The sequence below is a fragment of the Aedes aegypti genome, chromosome 1 (genome assembly GCF_002204515.2).
Source record: "Aedes aegypti strain LVP_AGWG chromosome 1, AaegL5.0 Primary Assembly, whole genome shotgun sequence".
NCBI classification, from domain to species: Eukaryota; Metazoa; Arthropoda; class Insecta; order Diptera; family Culicidae; genus Aedes; species Aedes aegypti.
The window spans coordinates 20,868,366-20,883,715 of record NC_035107.1 but is presented as its reverse complement, the minus strand read 5'-3'; the positions used below and the strand labels follow the sequence as shown (position 1 = coordinate 20,883,715).

General features: G+C 33.9%; 1 protein-coding gene across 3 annotated transcripts in view; it reads right to left on the bottom strand.

The window, feature by feature from the left end:
- Window positions 1-2,378: 2,378 nt before the first annotated feature.
- The window catches only part of LOC5576541 (rho guanine nucleotide exchange factor 10), a 426,336-nt gene continuing 413,364 nt past the window's right edge, over window positions 2,379-15,350 (bottom strand). For all 3 annotated transcript variants that reach the window (XM_021839087.1, XM_021839088.1, XM_021839089.1), the window contains one exon: window positions 2,379-5,933. In XM_021839087.1, coding sequence (XP_021694779.1) covers window positions 3,876-5,933 — 2,058 coding nt within the window. In that variant the 3' untranslated portion in view covers window positions 2,379-3,875. The remainder of the gene's footprint in view (window positions 5,934-15,350) is intronic.

Below are 15,350 nucleotides of genomic sequence, written 5' to 3'. Positions count from 1 at the left end.
TGCAAAAAGGGGAGGATGTTGTATTACCACTTTTGTTTAAATTCATCCATTGATATGCCCCTCCCAATATGTAACAGATTTGATAAAGATTTTCAGTGTAGGTTCAGTTGATCAGCGACGCGCATCTTGTGCGGACATAATAAATGTACTCGGTTATACATTATACATTATGTACTTCATAAGCGGAAGGTCATGGGTTAGATTCCCAGCCCCTCCACAAAAAAACCAGTCCAGCTACCAGAAGACGCCTCACGGAGGACCGCACTTTGGAGAGCACATCCATCCTCCGTCAGTATCAGAAGGTGACTGAGACAAACTGACCCTCTTCGCAGGCAGCTAGCCTCACTAAGAACAGAGCTCTCTCCTACCTGCTCGGTGTGAGAGTAAAAGAGTAGGAGAGAGTGAAAGTTGATGTAAATATAAATAAGTTAAAAATAGATCTGTATCGGTAAAGAAGCTACAGATCACCTGATTCCGGCACAGTAGTGGCCACGAGCACGGAGTGCCTTAAAAAAAAAAAAAAAAATACATTATGTATTATTTGATGCTACGAAAGTTCCCATGCTTGTAACGGAATACAACAGTACGCGTGACTGATATGCGTTTATTTGCTCTTGAATGTACGAGAATAAACGCATAACAGTATCAGTGCTTACTATGATGCATCGGTCTTCACATGTGTATTATTGTTGTTTTGACAGTTTAGTGTTCGCATTCAAAGTCGCGAAAATGTCTGCTCTCGATTATTTGAAAAGTTAAGGTACTTCTGATAGTTCCGAGGATGAGTGCAGGAATTTGGCCGATGGCGTCCCGTTGGACAATGACGCGAGCTCTGAAGACAAGTTCGCTGGCTTCGACGATAAGGACGGCAATGCTGGCGGCGACGGCATATTTCAGTTTCCACCAAAGACGTAGTATTGGGTAAGCTATTTAAAATCCTTGGAGGACACTATATATGTGAAGGGGACTGATGAAATGGACTCAGACGGTAGTCAAACAGCCGTTGACGAATTTGCCAAAAACGCAAGAGAACAACAAAATGAAAGCGATACACAACGTCAAGAAGTGTCGATTATCGTACCAAGTAAAGCTTGACACCAGTGTTGATAGACTCACACTCAAAATCTCAATCAATACGCTCTCCCGTGAGAGCAAACTCATTAGAGATCTGCTTCGCAAATCTCACGCTTGAGATTTTGATGCAAAATCAACTCAATCAACTCAAACCGTAACAAATGGTTCAGTCGCAAAACCCGGCAAAAATTCGTGAAACCCGAATGTTGTTGTTTACGTTAGAAAGGATTAACATAATTTTACCAGACTAACAAGAAATTATTGCCGTGTGTGAGTAAACTGTGGGAATACGAGACAATGAGTTGAAAAGGTGAGCCAACTCATCCATGATTTTTTGACTGCTGAGTTGCATGATTGACAACTCACACATGAAAAATCTCAAGCGTGAGTTGTGAGAAATTGAGTTTTTCACAACACTGATTGACATTTGTGGATGTATAATGAACTACGGGCTTAAAATACCGAAGAAAACCCGTATTCGTCTTAACACGTTGCTCTAGGCATTGGATTCACGAGAGCAAACCAGCAGTGCGTGGAACGAGGGGAACGAGTGGATGTTCAAAGACGGCGTCGGTACAAGTACGAGGAAGACGATCTAAGGAAATCCAATAGCTTTGCATTTCATCTGGCTGAATCAAACGATTCTTCCGTTTAAGTGTGTCGTAGATTTTTCTGACCACTCTGGGTTACGGCAAAAATTGTGGATAAGTATATTTTCCTTTACTTGACTTACTTATCAACACAATTTGTCGCAAGTCCTTATAACACAAGTCGCGAGACTGTCATGCGTTTATTAGTAACGTGGGACAGACCAAGTTCGATATTGTTTTTAACATTTCTAGAACAAACGTATTATTTTCTTATAATACAATGAAAGTACATGCAATTTAATGACGTTTACCGTAATTAACTAAAAAATTACAAAAAGTCACGAGGGACTGTTATGCATTTATGGGCAGATTCAGCGCTTTCGTTTATAGAAAAGAAACATGCAAGAAAAAAACTGACTTTATTGAGGTTTTATAGTGGTTTTATGAATCAATTCCATAAAAACCGTGATGATGTCGTGTTGCTTTAATTCATTGACGTTCTCATGTGTGAATCAATAACGATGCAGTCGCACATGCAATGGCATTCGAGAGATGTGTAGACAGAGAAGAGAAGGGATGCTGGTGATATATGCAAAAGTAACCGAATCGATCGATTTTTTGTGTGTTTTGTTTCGTTTTTCTGTTTATGTTTGCTTTATACAAATAATGAACATCTAGGTCCGTTTATTTATAATGTATACTTGAGTTTTGTTACGCAGTTTTCTGGTTTTGATTTCCGTGTGTTGTTATTAACCATCGAGATATTTGATATTTGTTTGATTTTTGGGTTCGGTTTGATTTGTTTTTTGTTTTTGTATTAAATGAAAGTTTTGCTGCTCGAAAGTCTATTGGCTCAGATCTAGGAGATAGGAATGAAAGGAAGCATTTACAGAGGAAAAAATGAACGATGAAAGAATGCTTTCGGGTTTTCATTATATTCTCTTTTTTTTTTGAGGTTATGAAACAAAGTAGTTAGAACAGTTGAAGAAGCTTTAGAACAATAATAATAACTAATTAGCTTAATTATCTCTCCTAACGAAACCTTCCTAGACTTCTCCTCGTGGCAGAGCTTGTTCCCTACAAATCGGTTCCTCGCAACTCAAAATTCACTTTTGTTTTATTTTTGGATTCAATCTTCTCCCTCTCACCGCGGGAAGGATAGGGGACAAACCCTCTAAAGGATATGTATAAAGTTCTTTGTACAAATATTAGTTTGATCCTAAGTAAAACCAGCTTAAATGTTGATAACTTTCTTCCATATTTGTACTAAACAAAACTTTATCCCTAAAACGAAACCCACTAAAGAGGCGAGAGAACGCACCCAAACACCTTTACCCTAGTAGTAGTAGCTAAACAAAAGATTGAACTTATCCGAGTGAGCTTCGGATTTCGGCTTTTTACACTTGTATTTGTGTGAACGACTGCTGCTAACGTGTAACGAAAAGTAACTGCTTGGATTCGTTGTCGAAATTAACCCTTCTATTGTTATTACCATCTTTGTGTCTATCGGCTCTGCTCCGAGCGGCTGTGAGAGTGTGTGAGTGAAATCTTTCGAGTTAAACAACAACGGCCTACTGGTTTGTTTTTATCTGATTTACTGCTTCAAAGTGAGTGTGAGAAACAATAAATACGAATGGACGATGGCGTCCATCTTGGTTTTCTTTAACTACTAAAAGAAAATTAGCTTTGTGTGAGTTTCTGAAATGATTCGATAGAAACATGAACTAAACTGAGAACGCAATAGAATTCATGTTTGTTGCTTCGATACGTTTCTACTACTTACTAATACAGCTAACAAATCTCTTTGTTCGCCTTCTCTTCTGCCGATAAGAATTTTTCTCTCATATAAAAAAACATATAGATAAATATACATCTTTCTCTCTCTAGTTTTGAATTTCCAATTGGGAAGAATCGGATGATTACTTAACGTTCTAGCGGCCTTATCGAGTGTGAGATGTGAAAATGCGATTATTCGAAATGTGTCTGTGTTTGTGTACAACGAGCAATAGTTTATAAAGTCTTATCACATTGGCCCTATACATATGCATCTCGGAGGCGGATGGGGGTTTTTCAGCGTTCAGTTCACTGGGTTTGTCACATTCCTTCGGGAAATTTCGACGAAACTATGTACACTCGCACGCACACCAATAAGAGTCTCCTCCAGCTGTAATCTCCTTTAAAGCTAAGAAAAAAATCGCACATCTCCTCCTTCTACAACTTCTTCTCCCATATGACAAGGTGGGCATCGGTCGAATTCGTTTGTCCTAGGCCGGCCAGAGACGTGACGGATCCGGTCCGTTGATGGTGATGGTTCTGCGGAGAACTGTTGGCTGACTTGCCTCCATCCAGCGGACCGGTTCGTTCCCAGATGTGCCGCCAGTTGACGTACCCGCGGCCACCTGTCAGCGTCAGAATGGTCCGCCTGGCAGCACTTGCCCCATCTGGTCCTCCGTTACCCGCCGAACCGCCATTCATCGACTGCAGCTTCTTTCGCTTGGTCGTATTGGTCGACGCAACCGGAGTCGTGGGAAATTTGTCCAGCTCCACTGGCAAAGAGTCTTTGGTCACCGTCGGAACCGCGTCCAGGGCCGATGGTTTCAGGTGCGTAGCTACCTCGTTCTCGTTGATGTTATCCAGATCGGAATTGTTCATCTTGTGACTAGCGCTGGAGCTGTTCCGGGACACGTTCTTACTTCCGGCTCCGCTGCGACCTCCCACGTTCTCATCACTTCCGGACGAAGTGTACACGCTGGACGATCGCGACTCCATCGACCAGTTCGACAAATCCAGCGAACGCGGCCGGCTGACCTTCATCCGGAGTCGACGATCCAGCGTAGACACCTTCGCCGGTATCGCCGCAATGTCCGGATCACTCCTTCGCAGGTAGTCATAGCTCGGATCCAGGATGTTACGATCTTCCTGATTCTCCAGATCTTCCTTCACGAAGATCAGATCCCCGTAAAGTCCGTACACGTCACATCCCTGATCGGAGTATTGCGACGACGAGGACAATGTCGAGTGGATCGACGGCGAGAACGCTCCGCTACTCGTTCGCAGATTCCGCGGCAATGTCTTCGCCATTCTTCCGGAATCCATCGATATCGGCTTCTTCCGCCTCAAAATCACTGGACTAGAGCAAATCTGCTCCTTCAACGCAGTGGCTTCCTTCTGTTTGTCCTGATCCTTCTCCGCTACTTCCGTTTCTTTCGACTCCACCTTTCCTTCCGGCGCACTCTCCACGACCTTCAAGCTTTGATACGATCTCGTCACCAACGGCAACAGGAACGTCACCGGACCCAGATGGGCATGGTACGAGATGTTCACCCCTCCGCTGACGATCGGCACTCCCTCCAGCCTTGGCAACGGAATCGTCAACGTGATACCCACGTTCGTGCCCACCCAAAGCATTCCCTTTGCGGCCATCAACGCCGTCACCTGAATCGACGAGTTGGACTCCCGCGAAGGATTCTGATGCGACGAAGTCACCCGTAGCACATTCGACGCGATATTGATGTCCTGCAGGTGCTTGAACGTCTCCGTGTGGTACAGACAGATGATGCTGGAGTTCTTCAGCGAGATCCATAGCCCAATACCCGAATGCGCCAACAGATTCACATTGGAGCTCACGTTAGCCGAGTTCGTGTGCTTGATGTGGAAGTTCTTCTCCACCTCGTTCGTCCTTCCGTTGATCACGTGGACGTATTTGCCGGCCGCGAAGTATACGCTACTGTTGATTGCCAGCAGGCTCGTGATCGGTTCGCTCTGAACCGCCAAGATCTTCGGGCTGTTTAGGCTCCAAATGCCCGCCTCGGTCCTACTGAACACCAACACGCTCCCATTGGTCATCCCCACGTAAACCCGCTCATTAAAGTACAATATCTGACTAGGAACTCCCGGCAGTGACAGGTTTACCAGCTGTTCGTCGTTGATCGGATAGCTGGCCGAGTAGATCAGCACCCGGTGGTTGTTCGTGCCCATCCAGATCGAGTCCGCTCCGACGTCGTCTCCGGTGATTAGACCGCCCTCCTTCACGTACTCCATACAGGTCACGATGGACTCGTTCAGACTGAAGCGGGCCACCTCGCCGAATCCTCCGTTGCTCTGATGCTGGGCACTGTTGTGCGCCAAGATCGTCACGTGACTGTTGATCTTGTCCGTCGAGCATATCCACAGCGTGTTGGAGTGCTTCGAGCGCTTCCGAGCCGATGGCTTTAAACGATACGCCCCCGACGATGCCAGGTTCGATGAGAAGTAACATCCGCAGCAGACCTGCAAGAGAGGGTTGGAAGGTGTGGAAGTTTCGAGACTGAGATATGGTATGACTCTTGGGGGTACCGGACAACAACAACCACCACTGAGTTAGACAATTTGGGATTGTAAGAGATCGGGATCGAGGGACCACTTGGACGGATCTAAAATGGAAAGCTTCTACCGGGTGCTGAAAGCAATGGATTAGTAGTGATGTTATGGTTATGGGGATTCATTCAATAACTCTGCAAGAATGAAGGTAAAAGATCAATTTCAATTAATCTTAGGCCACCGCTACCTTATCAATCTAAATTACTGGAGATTCAATTTCGTTACTAGCATTCACGATCAAGATAAAGTCGACTTAGATCATTTCTATGTCGATTTGGACATTTCAATGTCGACTTTTCCATAATGGACAATCTTCGTTTCATAGAAAAATTAGTCTTTATCAATGTCAACTTCATTTCTCTAATATCGATCTAGACAATGGTCTAATGTTGGAATGTCGATTCACTTTAATGTCAATTGGAATCAGGCGTGGTAATACTCTTTTGATTCACAACAATAGCCATTTCTAGAAGTTTCTGATATAGATTTGAATAATTGTAGGAAAATGTTGGTCATATACATGTCAGACAACAAGATTTCTGCTAGCGGTTTGTCGATTTTTGACATTTATTCGCTAGAAGCGAATCAATTCTTCTCCATTTGTAAGAAATTTTTGGAAGCAGTGTTGATAGACTCACACTCAAAATCTCAATCAATACGCTCTCCCGTGAGAGCAAACTCATTAGAGATCTGCTCTCACGCTTGAGATTTTGACGCAAAATCAACTCAATCAACTCAAACCGTAAAAAATGATTCAGTCGCAAAACCCGGCAAAAACTCGTTAAACCCGAATGTTGTTGTTTACGTTAGAAAGGATTAACATAATTTTACTAGACTAACAAAAAATTATTGCCGTGTGTGAGTAAACTGTGGATATACGAGACAATGAGTTAAAAAGGTGAGCCAACTCATTCATGATTTTTTGACTGCTGAGTTGCATGATTGACAACTCACGCATGAAAAATCTCAAGCGTGAGTTGTGAGAAATTGAGTTTTTCACAACACTGTTTGGAAGTATCTCGATTCAAATCCTGGCTAGAAGTGATTCTAGTTTTTCGAAACACTTCAATGTTAGAATCGGCCTAAGCCACCTAATGTTGGCCTTAATGTCGATCAGATTAAAGCTTAATGGCGACGTGGACCTATTCTACGTCAGCTTGAGTGACCATCGATTAGACTTAGGTAACAGATAACTCTTATTTCTTCATGGAACTTACAGGGCCACCGTCGACTTGAATTCAGGCACTTCATTCTAATGTCGATTTAAAAGATCTCGGATCAACGGAGCACAATGGGTTTCGTCTTTCATAAGATCGATTCAGCAGGTGAAATGCTGACTCAAGGCACCGTAATGTCGATTCCAACTGTAGTTAGGATCTTTCCGATGGCAAAACTGATTTTTTAGTGTGTTTCAATGTGAGTTAGTTCAAAGTCGATTTAAATCATTGTAATGCCTGCGAATGCTGGCATTTTTAAGGACTTTTTTTTACAAATTTGAAAAACTCCAGGATTTGAAGAGCGTTTTTTTTTATCGAAATTCTAAAACTCGTTTTTCTAAATTAGGGAAAGTGTACCAGTTATGGCCATAGTGGTTCCCTATTTGGCCATATGTACAATTTCGATAACTTTCACATTTTTTATCTCTTCAAATGTTTCAACATCAAGTTAAATAGTATATCTAACTGCTGAAATACACAAAACCTTTTGAAATGTAGAATTATTCAAATTAACACGTATGGCGAAATAGGGAACCACTATGGCCATAACTGGTACACCTACCCTAATTATAAGAAAAATTGATGATGGCTTTTTGATGAAATAATTGGAAGGAGCAACGATCAAGATGCTCTTACCGACAAGGCTGTGCTGTCAACTGTGACGCACATCAGGCAACACGCGAAAGCATCACCTACTGTGATGGCGAAAAGCTTGTTAGCGCGCCATTCATCCCCACTCTCATTCATAAGTGAAAGCGCCATTGAAGTGAGAGCATCGTTTCTGAATTTATTCCCGTGTTTGTTTCGTTAATAAAGTTAATTTGTGTCTCTACAGTATTTCTCGTATACTTGTTTCCACTTATTGAAAGATATTTCCAATAGAAATTAGAAGCATTGTCTTTCAAATTTCCGTCTTTCAATTCTATTTCCGAACACAATAAAAGATTATACCAACGGAAATAAAAAACAGCATTTTTTTTTTTTTCAAAATTCAAAGACTTTTTTGTCGAAACTCGAAGCATTGCCTTTCAAATTTCGATTATTCCTTAAATAATTATAAATAATTATAAGAATTTTCCAACGCAATCAAAGAATTTAGCAGCGGAAGTTCAGAAACAAAATTCGAAGATTTTTCTACAATACAGGTCGGACTCGATTATCCGGAGTATCGTTTTTTTTTTCATTCCGGATAATCGAATCACTAAGAAAAAAATTGAAATCTTCGATAAAAGTACTAAAATATTATCTTTTTTTGTTGTTTTATTCAAATGATGCAGTGGCGTAGCCAGAAAATATTTCTAGGAACAGTAACAACAAAAAATTTGACCAGCCTACACAAAAAAAACACTTTATTAAACCCCCCTTTTCTTAAATACGTTCAAAACTGCAAAATCATTCATATTGTATATTGCAATAACAAACTATCTCAGATTTATGCATAGAAATTGTAAAACAAGAACATCAAAAAACAAATTCGATTCGGATAATCGAGTCCCCGGATAATCGAGTCTCCGGATAATCGGGTTCGACCTGTATTAGAATAATTTCCTTCGCCACTGAAGAAAAATCTTTGAATTTCGAAAGGAAATTTGAATTTAGAACGAATTGGAGCTGTGAGATAAATTTGTCTACTTATGGAGTAGATTACTGAAATGTCCAAGTATTTTTTTCAAATTTATAAGGAAATTTTGGGAATTTCGAGGGAAATTTTTAGAATCTTGTTTTGAAATTTCTCAAACTTCGAACGAAATATTTGAAGCTCTGAAGACAATTTTACGACTTTCAAAAACTTTTCGATGGAAATTCAAAATTTATTTCGAATTTCGAAGATAATTTCCAAATTTCGAAGAAAATTTTTCGAGTTTTGAAAACAAGTTTTTCAATTTTCAAGTTCAATCCTTTTTTTCTAAGGAAATTCTTCGTATTTTGAAAAAAAAAACTTTGTAGCTCGAAAATTCTTCTAACATAGAATAAAATCATCGAGTTTCAAAGAAGATTCTTTGAATTTTGAAGGATTTTTTTTTTTTAATTTCGAAGGAAATTATTTAATTCTTGAAGGAAATTCTATGAATTTTGAAGGAAATTATTTAAATCTCGACGGAAATTCTATGAATTTTGTAGAAAATTCTTTGAATCTTGAAGGATTTTTTTTTTGAATTTTGAGAGATCTTGTTTTAAATTTTTAAGCAAATTCTTTGAATTTCTAAAGAAATTCTTTGAATTTCGAAAGAAATACTTTGAATTTTGAAAGAAATTCATTGAAAAAATTATGAGAATTTTCGAAGGGATTTGATTTTGAAATTCATAGAATTTCTTTCATAATTCAAAGAATTTTCTTCGAAATTCAAAGAACTTCTTTCGAAATTCTTGAATTTCAAAAGAAATCCTTTGAATCTCGAAGTAAATTCGGATCTTGAAAGGAATTCTTCATGTTTAAAAGGAAACTCTTCGAATTTCGAAGGAAATTCTTTGAATGCTTAAAAAAAACTTCTTTGAAATCCGAAGGAAATCCTTTGAAGGTTGAAAGAATTTTTTTTTTAATTTTTGGTGAAATTCTTTGAATTTCTTTCAAAGTTCAAAGAATTTGCTTTGAATGTCATAGAATTTCCTTTGAAATTCAAATTTGCTATGCAATTCAATAAATTTTCGTCGAAATTTAAAAAATTATGTTCGAAATTCAAAGAATTTTCTTCAAAAATAAAAAATAAATCGTTGAAAATTCAAAAAACTTCCTTCGAAATTCAAAGAACTTCCTTCGAAATACAAAGAATTTATTTTGAAATTCAAAGAATTACTTCAAAAAACTAAAAAAAAAATCGTTCAAAATCGTTGAAATTCTTGGAATTTTGAAGAAAATGGTTTGAATTTTTAAAGTTTTTATTTAATTTCAAAGGAGTTTTTTGAATTTTGAAGAAAATTCATTGAATTTCGAAGGAAATTCGTTGAATTGTTTAGGAAATTCTTTGAGTTTCGAATGAAGTTCTATGAATTTCGGATGAAATTCTATGAATTTCGAATGATTTTTTTTAATTTTCTTTTTTAAAGAATTTCTTCGAATTTCGAAAGAAATTCTTTGAATTTCGAAAGAAATTCTTTGAATTTCGAAAGAAATTCTTTGAATTTCGAAAGAAATTCTTTGAATTTCGAAAGAAATTCTTTGAATTTCGAAAGAAATTCTTTGAATTTCGAAAGAAATTCTTTGAATTTCGAAAGAAATTCTTTGAATTTCGAAAGAAATTCTTTGAATTTAGAAAGAAATTCTTTGAATTTCGAAAAAAATTCTTTGAATTTTAAAAGAAATTCTTTATATTTAGAATAGAATAAAATTTATTGAATTTCGAAGAAAATTTTTCAAATTTCGAAGAAAATTTTTCGAATTTTGAAGAAAATTTTTCGAATTTTGAAGAAAATTCTTGGAATTTCAAAAATAATTCTTGGAATTTCGAAGATAATTCTTTGAGCTTTGAAAAACCTTTTCGAGTATCGAAGAGAATACTCCCGAATCCCGAAAAAATGCTTTTGTTTTCTTTTTTAAAGAAATTCTTTGAATTTCGAAAGAAATTCTTTGAATTTCGAAAGAAATTCTTTGAATTTCGAAAGAAATTCTTTGAATTTCTAAAAAAATTCTTTGAATTTCGAAAGAAATTCTTTGAATTTCGAAAGAAATTCATTGAATTTCGAAAGAAATTCATTGAATTTCGAAAGAAATTCATTGAATTTCGAAAGAAATTCATTGAATTTCGAAAGAAATTCATTGAATTTCGAAAGAAATTCTTTGAATTTCGAAAGAAATTCTTTGAATTTCGAAAGAAATTCTTTGAATTTCGAAAGAAATTCTTTGAATTTCGAAAGAAATTCTTAGAATTTCGAAAGAAATTCTTTGAATTTAGAAAGAAATTCTTTGAATTTCGAAAAAAATTCTTTGAATTTTAAAAGAAATTCTTTATCTTTAGAATAGAATAAAATTTATTGAATTTCGAAGAAAATTTTTCAAATTTCGAAGAAAATTTTTCGAATTTTGAAGAAAATTTTTCGAATTTTGAAGAAAATTCTTGGAATTTCAAAAATAATTCTTGGAATTTCGAAGATAATTCTTTGAGCTTTGAAAAACCTTTTCGTGTATCGAAGAGAATACTCCCGAATCCCGAAAAAATGCTTTTGTTTTCTTTTTTAAAGAAATTCTTTGAATTTCGAAAGAAATTCTTTGAATTTCGAAAGAAATTCTTTGAATTTCGAAAGAAATTCTTTGAATTTCGAAAGAAATTCTTTGAATTTCTAAAAAAATTCTTTGAATTTCGAAAGAAATTCTTTGAATTTCGAAAGAAATTCATTGAATTTCGAAAGAAATTCATTGAATTTCGAAAGAAATTCATTGAATTTCGAAAGAAATTCATTGAATTTCGAAAGAAATTCATTGAATTTCGAAAGAAATTCTTTGAATTTCGAAAGAAATTCTTTGAATTTCGAAAGAAATTCTTTGAATTTCGAAAGAAATTCTTTGAATTTCGAAAGAAATTCTTTGAATTTCGAAAGAAATTCTTTGAATTTCGAAAGAAATTCTTTGAATTTCGAAAGAAATTCTTTGAATTTTGCAAGAAATTCTTTGAATTTCGAATGAAATTCTTTGAATTTCGAATGAAATTCTTTGTATTTCGAATGAAATTCTTTTAGGAAAATATTCGCATCTCGAAGAAAATACTTCAAATCTAGAATGAAATTCTTTGAATTTCAAAATTCGAAATTCTTGGAATTTTGAAGAAAATGGTTTGAATTTTAAGGTTTTTTACTTAATTTCAAAGGATTTTTTATGAATTTTGAAGAAAATTCGTTGAATTTCGAATAAATTTTGAATTTCAAGTGGAATTCTTTGAATTTCGAGTGAAATTCTTTGTATTACGAGTAAAATTCCTTGAATTTCGAATGAAACTCTTTGAATTCCGAATGAAACTCTTTGAATTCCGAATAAAATTCTTTGAATTTCGAAAGAAATTCTTTGTATTTCGAAAGAAATTCTTTGAATTTCGAAAGAAATTCTTTGAATTTCGAAAGAAATTCTTTGAATTTCGAAAGAAATTCTTTGAATTTCGAAAGAAATTCTTTGAATTTCGAAAGAAATTCTTTGAATTTCGAAAGAAATTCTTTGAATTTAGAAAGAAATTCTTTGAATTTCGAAAAAAATTCTTTGAATTTTAAAAGAAATTCTTTATATTTAGAATAGAATAAAATTTATTGAATTTCGAAGAAAATTTTTCAAATTTCGAAGAAAATTTTTCGAATTTTGAAGAAAATTTTTCGAATTTTGAAGAAAATTCTTGGAATTTCAAAAATAATTCTTGGAATTTCGAAGATAATTCTTTGAGCTTTGAAAAACCTTTTCGAGTATCGAAGAGAATACTCCCGAATCCCGAAAAAATGCTTTTGTTTTCTTTTTTAAAGAAATTCTTTGAATTTCGAAAGAAATTCTTTGAATTTCGAAAGAAATTCTTTGAATTTCGAAAGAAATTCTTTGAATTTCTAAAAAAATTCTTTGAATTTCGAAAGAAATTCTTTGAATTTCGAAAGAAATTCATTGAATTTCGAAAGAAATTCATTGAATTTCGAAAGAAATTCATTGAATTTCGAAAGAAATTCATTGAATTTCGAAAGAAATTCTTTGAATTTCGAAAGAAATTCTTTGAATTTCGAAAGAAATTCTTTGAATTTCGAAAGAAATTCTTTGAATTTCGAAAGAAATTCTTAGAATTTCGAAAGAAATTCTTAGAATTTCGAAAGAAATTCTTTGAATTTAGAAAGAAATTCTTTGAATTTCGAAAAAAATTCTTTGAATTTTAAAAGAAATTCTTTATATTTAGAATAGAATAAAATTTATTGAATTTCGAAGAAAATTTTTCAAATTTCGAAGAAAATTTTTCGAATTTTGAAGAAAATTTTTCGAATTTTGAAGAAAATTCTTGGAATTTCAAAAATAATTCTTGGAATTTCGAAGATAATTCTTTGAGCTTTGAAAAACCTTTTCGAGTATCGAAGAGAATACTCCCGAATCCCGAAAAAATGCTTTTGTTTTCTTTTTTAAAGAAATTCTTTGAATTTCGAAAGAAATTCTTTGAATTTCGAAAGAAATTCTTTGAATTTCGAAAGAAATTCTTTGAATTTCTAAAAAAATTCTTTGAATTTCGAAAGAAATTCTTTGAATTTCGAAAGAAATTCATTGAATTTCGAAAGAAATTCATTGAATTTCGAAAGAAATTCATTGAATTTCGAAAGAAATTCATTGAATTTCGAAAGAAATTCTTTGAATTTCGAAAGAAATTCTTTGAATTTCGAAAGAAATTCTTTGAATTTCGAAAGAAATTCTTTGAATTTCGAAAGAAATTCTTAGAATTTCGAAAGAAATTCTTAGAATTTCGAAAGAAATTCTTTGAATTTAGAAAGAAATTCTTTGAATTTCGAAAAAAATTCTTTGAATTTTAAAAGAAATTCTTTATATTTAGAATAGAATAAAATTTATTGAATTTCGAAGAAAATTTTTCAAATTTCGAAGAAAATTTTTCGAATTTTGAAGAAAATTTTTCGAATTTTGAAGAAAATTCTTGGAATTTCAAAAATAATTCTTGGAATTTCGAAGATAATTCTTTGAGCTTTGAAAAACCTTTTCGAGTATCGAAGAGAATACTCCCGAATCCCGAAAAAATGCTTTTGTTTTCTTTTTTAAAGAAATTCTTTGAATTTCGAAAGAAATTCTTTGAATTTCGAAAGAAATTCTTTGAATTTCGAAAGAAATTCTTTGAATTTCGAAAGAAATTCTTTGAATTTCGAAAGAAATTCTTTGAATTTCGAAAGAAATTCTTTGAATTTAGAAAGAAATTCTTTGAATTTCGAAAAAAATTCTTTGAATTTTAAAAGAAATTCTTTATATTTAGAATAGAATAAAATTTATTGAATTTCGAAGAAAATTTTTCAAATTTCGAAGAAAATTTTTCGAATTTTGAAGAAAATTTTTCGAATTTTGAAGAAAATTCTTGGAATTTCAAAAATAATTCTTGGAATTTCGAAGATAATTCTTTGAGCTTTGAAAAACCTTTTCGAGTATCGAAGAGAATACTCCCGAATCCCGAAAAAATGCTTTTGTTTTCTTTTTTAAAGAAATTCTTTGAATTTCGAAAGAAATTCTTTGAATTTCGAAAGAAATTCTTTGAATTTCGAAAGAAATTCTTTGAATTTCGAAAGAAATTCTTTGAATTTCGAAAGAAATTCTTTGAATTTCGAAAGAAATTCTTTGAATTTAGAAAGAAATTCTTTGAATTTCGAAAAAAATTCTTTGAATTTTAAAAGAAATTCTTTATATTTAGAATAGAATAAAATTTATTGAATTTCGAAGAAAATTTTTCAAATTTCGAAGAAAATTTTTCGAATTTTGAAGAAAATTTTTCGAATTTTGAAGAAAATTCTTGGAATTTCAAAAATAATTCTTGGAATTTCGAAGATAATTCTTTGAGCTTTGAAAAACCTTTTCGAGTATCGAAGAGAATACTCCCGAATCCCGAAAAAATGCTTTTGTTTTCTTTTTTAAAGAAATTCTTTGAATTTCGAAAGAAATTCTTTGAATTTCGAAAGAAATTCTTTGAATTTCGAAAGAAATTCTTTGAATTTCGAAAGAAATTCTTTGAATTTCGAAAGAAATTCTTTGAATTTCGAAAGAAATTCTTTGAATTTAGAAAGAAATTCTTTGAATTTCGAAAAAAATTCTTTGAATTTTAAAAGAAATTCTTTATATTTAGAATAGAATAAAATTTATTGAATTTCGAAGAAAATTTTTCAAATTTCGAAGAAAATTTTTCGAATTTTGAAGAAAATTTTTCGAATTTTGAAGAAAATTCTTGGAATTTCAAAAATAATTCTTGGAATTTCGAAGATAATTCTTTGAGCTTTGAAAAACCTTTTCGAGTATCGAAGAGAATACTCCCGAATCCCGAAAAAATGCTTTTGTTTTCTTTTTTAAAGAAATTCTTTGAATTTCGAAAGAAATTCTTTGAATTTCGAAAGAAATTCTTTGAATTTCGAAAGAAATTCTTTGAATTTCTAAAAAAATTCTTTGAATTTCGAAAGAAAT